This window comes from Budorcas taxicolor, chromosome 4 (assembly GCF_023091745.1).
Source record: "Budorcas taxicolor isolate Tak-1 chromosome 4, Takin1.1, whole genome shotgun sequence".
Classification (NCBI taxonomy): domain Eukaryota; kingdom Metazoa; phylum Chordata; class Mammalia; order Artiodactyla; family Bovidae; genus Budorcas; species Budorcas taxicolor.
This window is the reverse complement of record NC_068913.1, coordinates 104,500,485-104,516,987: the sequence shown is the minus strand read 5'-3', so window position 1 is coordinate 104,516,987 and position 16,503 is coordinate 104,500,485. Positions and strand designations below refer to the sequence as shown.

Genomic DNA, 16,503 nt, shown 5'->3' with positions numbered 1-16,503 from the left:
AGCAAGGTCAGATAGTCTATTAACAGCCCAGCTGCAGATACAGGAGCACTGTATTGAGACAGTGTCATTAAACAAGCATTCTCTAGAATAAAAGTAAACTGCACATAGGAAATACAAACATATGTTTGTGTATACTTAGTACATCTGTAATTTGTCCACCTGTTAGCTGAAGAATTTTACAAGTTTCACTGAAGCATTTCATTGAGTGTCCTCAAATTTTAATACTGGGAAAAAAAAGTTACCTCATTTCAACATCCTCATTTAACGAATGAGGGATCTAAAGCCCAGAGAGGTTTCATGGTTGGTTAATGCAGAGATGGGGAACTATAGTCAGGTCACTAATCATTAATGTCACCTAAGGAATAAAATACAGAACTTTCTACCCTTCGAAAAATGAAGGACTACTTTATTTTATGTGACTGTGGACTTTGGTTAACATGGCACATGCCTTTCAATGAAAACTAAAAACTTATTTTATCTGAAAAATAGTTTTGTCTTCACCAGTAACAAAATGAAGGTTTTATATATATGAGAATCATATGTTCATATTACATAATTATATATACTCCCTCTCACAATTTACGTTTTCATCTAAAAAATCTATATTCTGATGACCTAAGGTCATCTGAAGCCAGTGATAATTAACTTTAATATTAAGTACGTTAGAACAGACTTTACTTGACTAGTTTTATGTTCTGAGGCTGTGATAAAGGGGCAGGAAAGGTGAGAGGGAGGTGTATGCATAGCCTCAAATGACTCAAGGAGCCCTGCCCAAGTGTGGATTAAGCTCTAGGCACCACTGCCTACATACGCTTTTCTTTGACCTTTCTTTACTGGAATATCTAGGTTTGGAATCTGAAAACTAGTATGTCTGTTTTAAGATCTGCAGATCATATATATGAAAATATAAGCTGCTCAAAAACAGAATTCATCCGTTTTAATCAATTTAACTTTTATAATTAAAAATTTATGAGATCAACACTAACGTTAAGCATCAACAAAGAGTAATATTCATCTCTTAAGTCTAGTTTGATAGAATTTGAAACAGGAATTCTACATTAGTATAAGACAGCACATAACCAATCTTGATTAAGCTAAGCCTGAATTATGAGGAGAGAAGTGTCAGTAATATAACTTAGTAAATGAACCACCAGAGATCAAGAGATCTAATGAAATAGAAAGCTGTATTTCCCCTATGGCGAAAGGGGAGACCTCTCCCTAATTGAATCCCTTCAGCCTAGAGAAAGGAGACAATAGGCAAAAATGATTACTGAGTTAGCTCTGCTGCTGCTGCTGCTGCTGCTAAGTTGCTTCAGTCGTGTCCGAGTCTGTGCAACCCCATAGACGGCAGCCCACCAGGCTCCCCCGTCCCTGGGATTCTCCAGGCAAGAACACTGGAGTGGGTTGCCATTTCCTTCTCCAGAGTTAGCTCTGAGCCAGCAGGAAATAGAAACCATTCCCAATTCCTCTCATGTATTCCAAAGAGTTGTTTCCGGAATATTTAGCATGAATTTTCTCATTTATTCCCAAGGGATTTCACAGCCATTTCCAAGCCTCTCTCAAGGGCAAATAATGTTGCCTCCATAAGGCATAAACTATAATCTTGTCACATTAAGAATCTTAGAGTGACTTCCTGTTGCATTTACAAGAAAGTTTAAATTCCTGCCTACCTCATCTTCCTCCACTTCATCCACCACACCCTAAGCCTTAGCTGCTCTCAACTGTCAGTTCCTCTACCCTCTTGGCTTTCAGTTGTGCAGCTTCTTGGACTTTTACTAACCCTCATTTACTTGCTAACTCTAATATTTTTCAAGTTCCTGGGTAATAAATTTAATAAATTCCATCCTGTAAAGCCTACCTCTTCTATATACCAGGACTCCAGGGTCTCTACTCCTTTAGCATTTGTTTATTCTAAGTCCTTGGTCAAATGGCTCCTCAGGTGGAATGCAAGCTTCTTAAAAGACAAGACCCATGTGGATCTTACTCGTCATTTTTAGTCAAGTTCCTATTAGTACCTAATATTGTGACCTTTCAAAACTTAGTTGAACTTTAGTTCTAACATTTTGCATTCTAACTTCCACGGCTCAGAAAATCGAGTTTAAGATAATGGTTCTCCCCTTTCCACACTGCTCCAAGGACACCAGGTTTCCTTCACTAAAGCCCAAGCTAATTAGTCAACTTACTTTTGAGATAGATTGCAAATTCTTTCCGACCCAGATCAGTACTCTAAATCTAGTTGGGCTTGTATAGTTCAACTGTCCCTGAGTCTCAGTTGCCCCATTTGAAAAAAGATACTATCTTTCATTCCATCCTGCCTATCCGGGGTAAATGCAGTGCTGGAGTGCAGAATTCATAAAGGAATTGTCCAAGGATGATGGATAGAGTCGGACACGACTAAGCGACTGAACTGAACTGAACTGATGGATGTTCATACTTATCTGCTACAGATGGAAAAATTGTTACTTGGTCATACATCACACTAATGTTGTAACTCAACAGTACTACCTCATTAGAGGTGTCTAGTTCAGCTCTACAACGTGCGTGCTCAGTCCTGTCCCACTTTTTGGGGCCGGTAAGAATGAGCTCTCATTTCCTCCTCCAGGGGCTCTTCCCCACCCAGGAGTTGAACCCGCGTCTCTTCAATTAGCAGGCGGATACTTTACCACTGAGCCAGCTCCAAGTGGCGGTGTAGTCATGCTCTTCAAGTAAGCTCCCAATATCCCTCGCCACACCTAGAACTGCTTCTCAGAACAGCTCTCCTAGTGAAGGCGCGTGTTGGATAGATGCTGTGACTAGCAACCCTACACTCATCTTTCTGCTTGTCCCTCTGTTTCTTCCATTTCACTTTCCTCTAACTTTCCCATCCACACAGGCCAAAGACGGCCAGTGGAATCTCCAGGGACGGCTCTACCCCAGGACGACTTTGCTCTCCCCCCGGTCCTTGCTTAGTCCCTGGGCTTAGATCTTAGACCAGGGCCTAGGGCCTGGGTCTGTCTGGAGGAAGCCTGGGCCTCAGAATTAAGGTTAAGGCCAGGAAGGCTCCATCCCGCCCAGACGCGACTCCCTCCCTCCCCGGAAAGGGGACGCTGGAGCACCCGGACACAGGCTTCCGTACCCGATGTGCACGGAAAGCTTTGACGAGGTACCGATAGGCTGCGGTGTCGCGATAGGGTCGGCCTGTGGCCGCGTTCAAGTAGCGCAACTCCCGTAGAAGGCCTCGCCAAGTGCGCAGCGGTGACCCTAAGGCCGCCATTTTCCCGTCGTCGGAGTCAGGTGCGGGACGGCGCTCTACGACCCCCCTGCTCCCTCACCCTCCGGCCCAGCCGCTTAATGGTAGGGTTGAGACCAGACTGCAGGCTCCCCCTATCGATTGCAGCATAGTAGGATGTCTTACTTCCCTTCTCTGCCGAGCAGCATTAATCGAACGCCGAGCGGCTTCCTAAGGTGTTAAGAGAAAAGCAAACGAAAGCCGAGTGTAACTGAATGGGCTGGAAAAAGCCTGGCGGAGAGAAAGAAGGTCCTGGTTCGTTTCCTTACTGCGTCATGTCAGACGCCATTCGCTGACGGACCACCGCTGAACCTGGAGAAAATGAGGGCATATCGCAAGTGGGTGTCAATTTAAAAATAGAAAACTTTGAGATTTTATTTCTAAAGGGGATATAAAAATTGAACCTATCGGCTTTCCCAAAATCTTAACGAGATTACGGCTCAGAAGGAAATGGAAGTCTATTGATTCTCGCAAACTGTAGCCCCAAACCTAGAAAAACCACGCATACACTTCCCATCGTTAAAAAGTAAAATCAAGTTAGCATATTTCTCTATAATTGTTTAAGAAGGGGAAAAGGCAAAAGTTTTATTGAAAAGTTCATTTTAAAGGCATAAAAAACCTCACCACCCCAGATGGGACTCGAACCCACAATCCCTGGCTTAGGAGGCCAATGCCTTATCCATTAGGCCACTGGGGCTTCTGTGAATAACGTGCTCAAACAACGTTTTCAATTTTTTTTCCTTCTTGGTACGTCATGTCAGAGTTTCCTTTTAACCTATCCTAGGAAACCACACTTAGTACCAATAATAGGGGGCGAGGCATGCTGGGAGTTGTAGTTCAAGAAACAAAATTCCGCGTTACAGCTCCAAAAGGTTTACCCTCGAAAACAGCACCGATGCGCCGGACGGAGAACGGGCGCGCGCACGGTTTTGTGTATACGTTTCCTACGCGGTACCCCCGCGCCTGCGCTGAAGCGCACATGCGACGTCGCGGAGCCGAACCCTCTTGGGACGCTGGCTGACTCTTCTAGATTCGCCTCTAGAGTTTCTGTTGCGTTGGGTTTTCTCCGGAAACAGCCGGCCCCTTCCGGTGTTGCGGCTTTCCGGACTTAGCTTGCCCTCCATCCTGCCATTAGGTGGCGTTTGTGGCGGTCATTTTCTGTTTCCGGTTGAAACTTTGAGGCTATTTCCGCAGAGTAAGGGGCCAGTTAGAAACGTTTATCTTGCGTTCTGAGTTGGCTGTTCAGTCGGAAACATGGGCCAGGAGGGAATTGGAGTTAATTACTGCTGCTAAGTCGCTTCAGTCGTGTCCGACTCTGTGCTACCCCATAGACGGCAGCCCACCAGGCTCCCCCGTCCCTGGGATTCTCCAGACAAGAACGCTGGAGTCGGTTGCCATTTCCTTCTTCAATGCATGAAAGTGAAGTCGCTCAGTAGCGTCCGACTCCTAGCGACCCCATGGACTGCAGCCTACCAGGCTCCTCCGTCCATGGGGTTTTCCAGGCAAGAGTACTGGAGTGGGCTGCCACTGCCTTCTCCGAGTTAATTAAGAATTAGTTAATTGGAAACAACTAGGAGTTTATTTTGGTTTTTTATCTAGTTGCATAAATCGGACAATTCATTTCTGAGTCTCAGCGACATTACCCCTTGCTTAAAATCTCGCAGTGGCTCCCCGTTGCCAGTAAGATAAACTTAAGACCGCTGGACCCTACCTAAATTGGCCGTCGCCTGTATCTTCAGTTCAGTTCAGTCGCTGAGTCGTGTCCCATCTTTGGGACCCCATGGACTGCAGCACGCCACGCCTTCCTGTCCATCACCAACTCCGGGAGTTTACCCAAACTCATGTCCATTGAGTCGGTGATGCCATCCAACCGTCTCATCCTCTGTGGTCCCCTTCTCCTGCCCTCAATCTTTCCCAGCATCAGGGTCTTTTCAAATGAGTCAGCTCTTCACATCAGGTGGCCAAAGTATTCGGAGTTTCAGCTTCAACATCAGTCCTTCCAGTGAACACCCAGGACTGATCTCCTTTACGATGGACTGGTTGGATCTCCTTGCAGTCCAAGGGACTCTCAAGAGTCTTCTCCAACACCACAGTTCAAAAGCATCAATTCTTTGGCGCTCAGCTTTCTTTATAGTCCAACTCTCACGTCCATACATGACTAATGGAAAAACCATAGCCTTGACTCCACGGACCTTTGTTGGCAAAGTAATGTCTCTGCTTTTTAATATGCTGTCTAGGTTGGTTATAACTTTCCTTCCAAGGAGTAAGCGTCTTTTAATTTCATGGCTACAGTCACCATCTGCAGTGATTTTGGAGGGCCCCCCCCCCCAAAATAAAATCAGCCAGTTTCCCCATCTATTTCCCATGAAGTGATGGGACCAGATGCCATAATCTTAGTTTCCTGAATGTTGAGCTTTAAGCCAACTTTTTCACTCCCTTCTTTCATTTTCATCAAGAGGCTCTTTAGTTCTTCACTTTCTGCCGTAAGGGTGGTGTCATCTGCATATCTGAGGTTACTGATACTTCTCCCAGCTATCTTTATTCCAGCTTGTGCTTCATCTAGCCCAGCGTTTCTCATGATGTACTCTGCATATAAGTTAAATAAGCAAAGTGACAATATACAGCCTTGATGTACTCCTTTTCCTATTTGGAACCAGTCTGTTCTGTGTCCAGTTCTAACTGTTGCTTCCTGACTTGCATATAGATTTCTCAAGAGCAGGTCAGGTAGTCTGGTCTCTTTCAGATATTCTCCCCTTAATTGAAATTTGTTTATCCAGCTGTCAAAGATGTTGCAAATTTAAGCCAGCTCTGAGAAAGAAGGAGAATAATTGGAAGTAGGTTTTCAGTAACTGTTAATATGTTATGGTAAGGGGCAATAAGACATAATTCTGAGTTCCTTTTTACTGAACTGCTAAGGGACTCTTTTCTTCCATTTTTAGACTAAAGCAGAGTAAATAGATAATCATGAAAAGTTAGTTCTGTGTAGCCACTCATCACCAAAGACAGCCTCCTAACAAGCTTCCCCTTTCATACATACCTTGTTTCTTACAAGAGGTGAAGCATTTGACCCATCCTTTCCACCATTCCTGCTCTTAAATCTGAGCAGGCTTTGTGACTAGCTTTAACTAATATGTAGAATGTTCTGGAACTTCTATGGTACCCCAGGCTTTAAAACTGTTACTTTTCACAGTGTGCTTCTTATCTAGCTACCATGCTATGAAAACCACAGGGCTCATAGAAGAATCCTGAGACAGGCCCAGCTGAGCTCTCAACTGACAGCACTAATTACCAACCAGGGAAGTGGGCCATCTTGAATGTTCCAATCCAGTAGCACCCACAAACTGACGATAGTCTTAATTGGTGTCACATGTAGCAGAGAATTGCCCAGATGAATCTAGTCAACCTAAAGAAACGTTAAAATAACATGACTGTTGTTCGGGAATAAATTCCACTAAATTTTAGAACAACTGTGTGTCAAAAGAAAATCAAATCAGTCAATGCAATGCTTCTTTAATTAAAAGTGTTAGCAGTCAGTTAAAACCAATACTGTTTGTTGAATAAAAAACTTCTGTTGACCTGACCTTATATAATCTAAGGTTGGAAGGGTACACACTGTGTCCCAGGGCATTTCACAGGCAATGTCTCATGGGACCCTATGAGGTAGTACTCTGATTTTACCTACTTTGAAATGTGGGAACAAGCTCAAGGCAGTTCCATGGTTTAGTCAGCTTTACTGACTGCTCAGTGATAAAGCCAGCATTTGCTCTCAGGCAGTCTTAACTCCAAAGCCTATTTTTTAAACTTAAAAAAAGTTTTATAGCAGAAAAGGGATTTTTATGAAAAAGAGGTGGGGTGTCATAATCAGAACTGGGTAAGGTTAGAGACCAGGTTTGGAAGCTACACAGCCAAGAACCTCACCTAAAAGCCTGCTCCAGATGTGGTCCAGTGAAAACAGCAGCAGGCAGTCACTGCAGCTTGCAGTGCTGACACAGGGACGCTGCACAGGGTCTGGACACTGGCACCAAACCTGTGGCTCCAGGACGTTATCAGTAGCTGGTTCCTCTGCTCCAACGTGACCCAGAATGGAGAAAGTCACTACTTAAGAGTCAGAGCTCTGGGCTGAGTACTTATAATAAACATGGCCTGGGTCATGTTCCCATGCTGGTCAGAGGCGGCTGGGAGAGCAAATACTTTGTCATTCAGTGAATTTTTATTAAGCTTCTACTATGAGGCAGGCACTTCTAGATGCTAGGGAAACAAAAGCACAAGTAGTATAGGTCAAACTTTCCTCTACTCATGAAAGTTTCCATTCTAGAAAGGGGCAGACAGACAATAAGCAAATAAACAAGCAGAACATAAAATTTGTCAAATGGTGAGGAGTGGTATGAAAAATAACTAAAGCAAGCCAGGGGCCGGGGATTAAGACCTGTTTCGGGTTCTGGGCGGTCCTTCTGGATAAGGTAAGGACATTTGAGCAGAGACCCAAATGATGTGCAGAAACTGCATCTTCAGCTTGTGTGTGTGTGTGTGTACCCACATTTTAAGTAAGACCCTGCCTCCATTTCCCTCCCACTGTGAGGCCACCGTTATTCTGTCCTTCAAGCTCTGTGAGGTACAGAAGTTCTGGGACAAGTTTTCTATGCCCAGAGAAATGGTAGAACAGACCCTTGGAAGTCTAGTCTTAACTCTGCAACTACAGCAATGACTGGCTACCTGGCTGTGCACGTGGGAATCTGGGGGAAGTTTTAGTGGGAAAGAGACAAGACTAATGAAAGAGGGTGATTCTGAGATGAGACATACGTAGGCACTTGCTTCCTTAAGTCATGATTCTAGAGACATGTGTCACAAGGCAGTGATTTCTAAACATCTTTGTGTATCCACAGTGGTAAAAATCTTGTGCCTCCCCCATAAGTTTTTGTATTTATTTTAAAATTACATACATGCACTATTGATTAGTATATATATTTAAAACGTGCACAAAGTAGAAATGTTTTAAAAATGAAAAACAGTATTTTGAAAACATTTTTATTGTATTTATTAACAAACAGTAAAAAACAAAGTCCTAATGTCTCTCAGTAAAGAAAGATGAACATACTTTATTGAAAATGCAGTGTAATACAATATGTTTTACTATTTTGAAAATCTTGGTCTAACACATTTGGGGCAACAAGATCACACAGTGATAAACATTTCTAAACATCCATTTTCAAATTTCTCTCTTCATTGCATGAGTTTCTTTTAAAAAGGCAGTCACTTACAGTTTTAAAAAATTACTTTTAACTTAAAGGGAACCTTTAAATATGTTCATTTCTTTCAGAAGATCAGCTAGGCAGCTGTATCCATCAGGGATGAATCAGAAAAAGAGAAACCACTGCAGGCTTTTCAAGCAGAAAGCAGTCGAGTGCAGGGCGTTGAGATGCCTGATGGCGCTATTAGAGGACCTGCAGGAGTCAGGGGAAGTCGCCACTTACATTCAGCAGTTCAGAGTATTGGGAGGTTGCTGCTCTTACATAAGTCGGAAAATACAGGGACACTCCCCCCACCCCCGCCCCAGTGCTGATCAGAGCTGCTCCCCCCACCCCCAAGTACTCATATAGGAGCTGACCGGAGATTACCTGTGAGCTGCAGAGAACTTTTAAGTCTCCCACAGACAGCCCATTTTGCTAGGTGCTGCCGCTTTTCCCTCCCATCTACAAAATACCCTATGAATACATCTGGCAGAAAGAAATCACATCCAGAACCTCAAAGGCATGGAGTTTGGGAAACGTTTCCATAATTCTAATCCCTGTGATACATAAAAGGATGTAGGAATGAATGCTGGCTGCCAAAAACCAGACTGTAGCCCACACAGCAGCATACTCGTGAGCCTCTTGTCATCACAGAAAGGGACACCAAGTGAGAAACACTCGCCCCTTTCATAAAAGAAAAATAGGTAAATTTTAAGTTAGACAGCTCTTGTAAATCTTTTCCAGCAAGCTAATCACTGCATCAGTGTAGCTTATGTATTTTTATGTAGTCTACTTCCCATTTCATAGTAGTTTCTGCTTTTTAAAGGTCTTACTTTTAAATATTAACCTTACCAATAACGTCCTGTAGCATACAGACTGCAGTATAACACTCAGAAGCAAAGGTGACTATTAACCAGCAAGCCAGACTTGCTGGATGTAAGCACAATGCAATTTATCCCTCCCACCACTGCTGCTCATGGACTTCTTCCTCTCTGGCATGAAATCCTGGGTGGTTCACAAAGCTTTTGCAGGGAATAACAGGCAGTTGGCTTTTTTTTTTTTTCTTCCCCCAACCCCCGACCCCGCTTTGGCTTTTTAAAAAGTTCAACCTGTTTAACATTAAAACTCCAAACTTGTTTCCATAAAACTTCTCCCCGTCGTCAGCTGAGGCTGCCACAGGCTGAGACGAGCAGTTAGAACTGCAGGATGCAGCCTACTTCTCTCTCGGGCTCTTCAAATGTAACCTCTTCCTGGAACAAGCTGGATTTGTATAAACAGAAAGCAACGTTGTTTTCTCAGGAGTGCCCCTACACCAGGAGTGCCCCTACACACTTGCTGTAATGATTTGTTATGCTTGGATGAAATTCACGGCTTTTTTTCTTTTAGGTGACAAACAGGTTAAAGAGCTATCATTTTAAAAAGTCTTTTTTTTAAGGTATGAACCAGTCTCATCCAGTATCAGATCAAAACTGCAAATGCCAGTTCTGATTTAACATTTCTCTCCTCCTCCAGCCTGGAAATGTGAAGAGAAGGGCTATCAGGGTCAGTGTCATTTCTGATTCTCACTCCTTCTTGCCTCCTTGCTGGCTGCTGTTCCAGCGGCAGTTGCAGCAAGGGAGAGATGAGAAGAGATTTTTTTCGTTGGTAGAGAGAGAAGCTGGTGTCCGTGACCTCTAGGAGCAGCAGATTCCAGCGTTGCTTCTTCTTTTATAGCGCAATAGTTTCTCTTTCTCTGGGGATCTCTCAGCTGCCGTCCCTTGTGGGCCGTGTCCTCTAGTTACTCAGGATGCCTGCACCAGCCGCTTAGTTTCCAGGATCCGCCCCTCCACTGAAGTCATTTCATACATCCAAGTGTTCCCTTTGGCTGGGTTCCTTCTTAAAATGAGCAAATCTGATTCCCTTTCTTGAGAACCACATCAGACTCACAGGTACTCGGGAACTTGGGCATGCAGTCATGCCACACTCCCCATGCAGCCTTCTCTCCTCTTCTGTCTTCTCCAGGAGCTCGTCACCTACTCCTCACTTGTCTTTAGACTTTAAGGAGTGAGTCAGGCCCCTATGTCCCTCAGATTCCACTGGACATGGGTCAAGCCCTCCAAACAGTCCTGTGGAGGGGCCCCCTCATTTGGCATGAGTTGAAGAGGAAGCACCCCGACCCTCTCCTGCTTGGGCAGCAGAAAGGAAATGTCCAGCATATTGACAACTGCTTCCAGAGGAATCCTCTCACATTCTCTCAAGGAGCCTGGAGGCAGGTGCCAAGCCAGCTCATCCGTCCCAGCACTGAGGTAGTGCTTCCCAGGATCCTCTTCACAGTCTTCACGTGGCACACAGGTAATCTAGTTCCCTTTCCCTTTAGAACGTGGATGGACTTGGCACCTACTGTTTTGTTCTCGGCCTTTGGGGTTTCTGGTGAAACTGACACAGAGAGTCTCACTTTAGTAAATGAAGGTACCATTTTCAGACGTTCCTTATGGAACCCCTGTTCTTTCATCAGGATGCCTGAGGCCCTGCATGCAACACGGCTAGTGAACTGGACTGCTTGAATGTACGGTTAATACAGAAGTATTAATATTTGCTTTTTTGTTTTAGTGACTAAGTCATGTCCGACTCTTTCGTGACCCCATGGACTGTTGCCCACCAGGCTTCTCTATCCATGGGGTTTCCCAGCAAGAATATTGGAGTGGGGATTGCCATTCCCTTCTCCAGGGGATCTTCCTGACCGGGAAATTGGACCCGTGTCTCCTGCATTGCAGGCAGTTTCTTTGCCCTTACATATTAATTATTAAATATAATCTTATTGATTTGTTAAATTTCAGTATCATATATGTTTATGGGGCTTCCCAGGTGGCGCAGTGGTAAAGAATCCACCTGCCAATGCAGGAGACGCAAAAGGTGTGGGTTAAATCCCTGCATCAGGAAGATGCCCTGAAGAAGTAAATGGCAACCCACTCCAGTATTCCTGCCTGGAGACTCCCATGGACAGAGGAACCTGGCGGGCTACAGTCCATGGGGTCGCAGAGTCAGACACGACTGAGGACAGTGACCTTGACCTTAACATATGTTTATATAGAGAGATAGCTATTTTTATGAAAACTATGTATAAGACTTTTTTTTGCGATACGAAATCATACCTTTAATCTCATCATCAAAACATCATAAAAATATCCTTATAAAAATTCCCCATAAATATTATTGAAGGAATTTTAGTAACACTTCCTTTATTGTTGGATATTTATGAACTCTTTCTTGATTAAACACCGTGCTGGTGTGAAAATCTTTGTGCAAAGGTATTAGCTGACATTCTGAAATATTTCCTAGAAGTTGTTTTTCACATTGTGGAAGATTAGATGTACAGAGAAATCTCAATATAAAACACCTTAAAGTGCTGGGTGAAATTTCCATACACATAAAAATATTTTTTCAAAGTGTGAATGAGTAAAAGAAGCCAGAATAATCAGAAATCAGAAAGGAAGAAAGAGAACAATAAAAGTAGCATTTACCCTGAGGGATAATCCTGGTGGCCTGCTATCCCTGGGGCCTAGAGTGTGGATTTTAATTTGCCTTAGTGAAAGTCACTTAGTCGTGTCTGACTCTTTGGGACGCCATGGACTATATAGAGTCCATGGAATTCTCCAGGCCAGAATACTGGAGTGGGTAGACTTTCCCTTTTCCAAGGGATCTTCCCAACCCAGGAATTGAACTGGGGTCTCTTGTATTGCTGAGCCACAAGGGAAGCTCTAATTTGCCTTAGGCAGTCCAAAAAAAAGAGAAAGCCTCATATCACCTTGGTGGTAGGTCAGATCACGTTGCTATGCTCCTCAGTCATGTCCAATTCTTTGGGACCTCACAGACTGTAGCCTGCCACGCTGCTCTGTCCATGGGATTCTCCAAGCCTAGAATGCTGGAGTGGGTTACCATTTCCTTCCTCCAGGGTATCTTCCCATCCCAGGGATTGAACCTATATCTCCTGCATTGGCAGGCAATCCTTTACCACAGAGCCATCAGGGAAGCCCGGGTCAGATCATAAACTCTTACAAAATGATGGCACCCCCAACAATTAACCTTATTGCTAGGAATAAAAACAATATCCCTGACCTCACTGAGAGGAGACTTTTCTGTCTCAGCTCAGGGCTGGGTGGCATGTGAGGAAAAGCTTCTATACAAGAATTCTTAACCACCAGCAGGAACTACTCATATACATCTGTGGCTGAAAAGTCATCCTATCTCTGTGGCCTTGAAATCCTTAAGCTGAACATTTAGTTTGAAGTGGTCTTGGATTGGTAACGTCCCTAGAAACCTGGAAGAAGCAAACTCAAATACTCTTTAGAGGAACACACTTTAAATCCAGGCCTCAAAGAATGCCCAAAGTCAAAGTGCAGGGGTATATTAAAAAAAGAAGAAATCACCAAACACATGCAGAAATAAGCCAGTATAAGCAAGTTAGTAGAAAAACTGTAGGATTGGACCTACAGTTGGTTCAAGATCTGACTCCGGTGTCTAGAACTTTGTGGGTCTGATGCTCCCAACCCACTAAGCACATGCTAGGGCCCTGACATTGGCCTCACTCTTTAGCACACTTCACCAGCTAAGAATGATGCTAAACCAAGGAAAAAATCAGCTCACACATGAAAATGAGATATTTGAGGAATATAATCACAACAGAGAGGCAATAAACACAACATACCATGCTAGACAAACCAGAATGGAACAACACTGATCAAAAACTTAAGCATAATAAAAGTCCTCACAAACAGGATAATAGTAAGAAACAAGCAATTATGTAGAACTAAATGGAAATATATATGAAATATGTAATAGCTGAAGAATCCCAATACAGTGGATAAAAACAATGGCTACCTAGCTGAAAAATGAATAATAATCTATATCAGCTCAAGCAATTTTCTTAGAAGGTATTGGAAAGAGATGAAAAATATGAAAGAACATTTAAGAAGTAATAATAAGTCAGTATCTGAACAATATGAATCCCACCCAGAAAGAGAGAAAATGGATTTAGGGAAGAGATACTTAAATCATAAGTAAGAACTTTCAAAAATTAAAGATAAAAAGGATTCCAAAGTTCTCATGGAGCACCAAATAGAAAAATTATGGAAAAATCAAAATTTTGACACATTATATCATATTTAAGAACACAAGAGGGAGGGGATATGTGTATACTTATGGCTGGTTCCCACTGTTGGACAGCAGAAACCAACACAACATCTTAAAGGAATTATTCTCCAGTGAAAAATAAAAGTTTTTAAAAAGACAAAATGCTAAAAGCTTCTGGAGAGAAGAAGCAGAAAGCTCACAAAAGCAAAGAATTAGATTTATATTAGTCTTCCTAAAAAATACAATGGAGACAAGAAAACTGGTGAAGTTATATATTCTAAGTGAATACAGAATGTATTTTCCTAAGGAAAATAACCTAAGAGTATTATATCCAGCTAAACTATTACTTAAATGTAAGGACAGAAAGATGATATATTCAGACATACAAGGCCTTGGAAAATTTACAGCACAAAAAGTCTCTTTGAAAGCCCTCCTGCTTAAGTGAAATGAGTCAGAGAAAGACAAAAACTGTATAATATCACTTACATATGGAATTTAAAATATACAGCAAACTTGTGAATATAATAAGGAAGCAGACTCAACAGATACAGAGAACAAACTAGTGGTTACAAGTGGGGAGAGGGAAGTGGGTAAAGTACAAACTTAGGTATAAAATAAGCTACAAGGATATACTATACAACATGGGGAAGAAAGTCAATATTTTATAATAATAAGTGGAATATAACCTTTAAAAATTATGAATCACTATATTGTATACTATAATATACAATATTTTACATCAGCTGGGAATGTAAAATGGTCCAGCTACTATGGGAAACAGTTTGATGTTTCCTCAAAAAAATTACACATAAAGTTACCATATGACCCAGGAATACCATTCCTTGGTATATATACAAAAGAACTGAAGACATATATTCCACAAAAGCTTGTACACAAATGTTCATAGCAGTATTATTCATAATATTAGAAAAGTAGAAATAGCCCAAGTATCTATACTAATAAATGGTTATATAAAAGTATATTAATACAACAAGATACTATTCAGGATATAGATAGCTTAGATATTAAATTTAATATTAGGGCAAAAATATAAAGAAAGGTAAGCGACATTATATATTGTTGAAAAGAAAAATATATCAAAAAGATATAACCAAAACAAATACAACACTGTAAATCAACTATACTTCAATTAAAAAAAAAAGAAAAAATAGATATAACCATATGAACATATATTCACTCAATATATGCCAAGACCAAAGGAAAAGGAAGAAGATGCACATGAACAAAAACAGAGAATGAGAGCAGGAAAACAAATGCAAATACAACAGAGATTATATATTAAAAATATTATTTAATAAAAATATTTTTAATACACTTCTAAGAAACTGTCTACAAGTGGATTGATCATATATAGGTGCTACAGGACAAGCAATTGACATAATTCAACTCATACTTAATAAGATTTCCAGAAAACTAGGAATAGAATTTTAACTTCATAAAAACTATATACCAAAAATATAGAACAAATGCTATACTTAGAAAATTTTCCCATTAAAATAAGAAACAAAGATGGGAACCCTGGCTGCCAAGTGGCTAAGACTTGGCACTTTCACCACGTGGGCCCAGGTTCAATACCTGATGAGGGAACAAAGATCCTACAAGCCACATGGCATGACCAAAAAAAAAGTGAAAAAATTGGAAGAGGAAATTAACCTGCCATTATTTGTAATTATATGATCAACTCAGTTAAAAAATTAATAATCAGACAAGTAACTAGAAGATAATAAAGCTGCTGGATACTAACTCAATTTGTGAAATCAAAAGCATTGATCCCAAGAAAACCACTAGAAAATATATTAACATAACCATTTGTGAAAATAACAAATCTAAAGTACCTCGAAATCAATACATGAACAATACCGTTACAGAGAAAATTTAAAAGCTTTACTAGAAGACATGAAAGAGGATTTTTAAGGATGAAGAACAAGAAGCAGAACAAGAAGCAAAACTAAGGGTGGGTACTTTTGGGATAGAGGGAGTGGGGGGGATAAGAAAGGAAGGAGAAACCTAATTTATCATAAAAGGAGGACACGAGAGCTTCTATTAAGAGATGAAAACCATGTGCTATGGATTAAGGTACACAGGTAATGCACTGCTTTGCATTTGCGGTACAGAAAGCAGAAATGAACTATATACAACACACACTGAAACACAGTTTGAAAATGCAGCAGCAAACTATGATGGGAGAGGCAGTAGTTGTCAGAGGGTTACATGCGAAACCTGATACTTTGAGTGCAAGGGCAGAGACAGAGGTGAAACTGAAGCACTGGATAAAGCTTTATTTCTCTTCATGGCTTTACTTCAAGCTTTACTTCAATACAAGCGGAGAAAGTGGAAGTAGTGATTTGGACTCCAATCAGTGTGGACAGTGAGAAGCTATGACAAAACTAGACAGCATATTAAAAAGCAGAGACAACACTTTGCTGACAAAGGTCTGTATAGTCAAATCTAGTTTTTCCAGTAGTCATGTATGGACATGAGAGTTGGACAATAACGAAAGCTGAGGGCCAAAGAATTGATGCTTTTGAATTGTGATGCTGGAGAAGACTCTTGAGAGTCCCTTGGAGAGCAAGATCAAACTAGTCAATCCTAAAGGAAATCAACCCTGAATTTTCACTGGAAGAACTGATGCTGAAGCTCCAATACTTTGGCCACCTGATGGGAAGAGGCAACTCATTGGAAAAGACCCTGATCCTGGGAAAGATTGAAGGCAAAAGGAGAAGGGGGTGGCAGAGGATGAGAAAGATAACATCACTGACTCAACAGACATGAATTTGAACAAAATCCGGGAGACAGTGAAGGTTAGAGCCTGGCATGCTGCAGTCCATGGGGTTGCAAAGTGTGACACGACTTAGCAACTCAACAGCAACAAAGCTA

At 41.8% G+C, this 16,503-nt stretch overlaps 1 protein-coding gene and 1 non-coding gene across 2 annotated transcripts in view; both read right to left on the bottom strand.

Annotated features, from left to right (window-relative positions):
- Positions 1 to 3,415, bottom strand: part of LUC7L2 (LUC7 like 2, pre-mRNA splicing factor) — a 73,437-nt gene extending 70,022 nt beyond the window's left edge. Inside the window, exon 1 of the mRNA XM_052638609.1 lies at positions 3,116 to 3,415. Coding sequence (XP_052494569.1) covers positions 3,116 to 3,253 — 138 coding nt within the window. The 5' untranslated portion in view covers positions 3,254 to 3,415. The remainder of the gene's footprint in view (positions 1 to 3,115) is intronic.
- Positions 3,416 to 3,892: 477 nt separating this feature from the next.
- Positions 3,893 to 3,965, bottom strand: TRNAR-CCU (transfer RNA arginine (anticodon CCU)). The gene has a single exon. It is a non-coding gene; the product is annotated as a tRNA-Arg (tRNA).
- Positions 3,966 to 16,503: the final 12,538 nt, after the last annotated feature.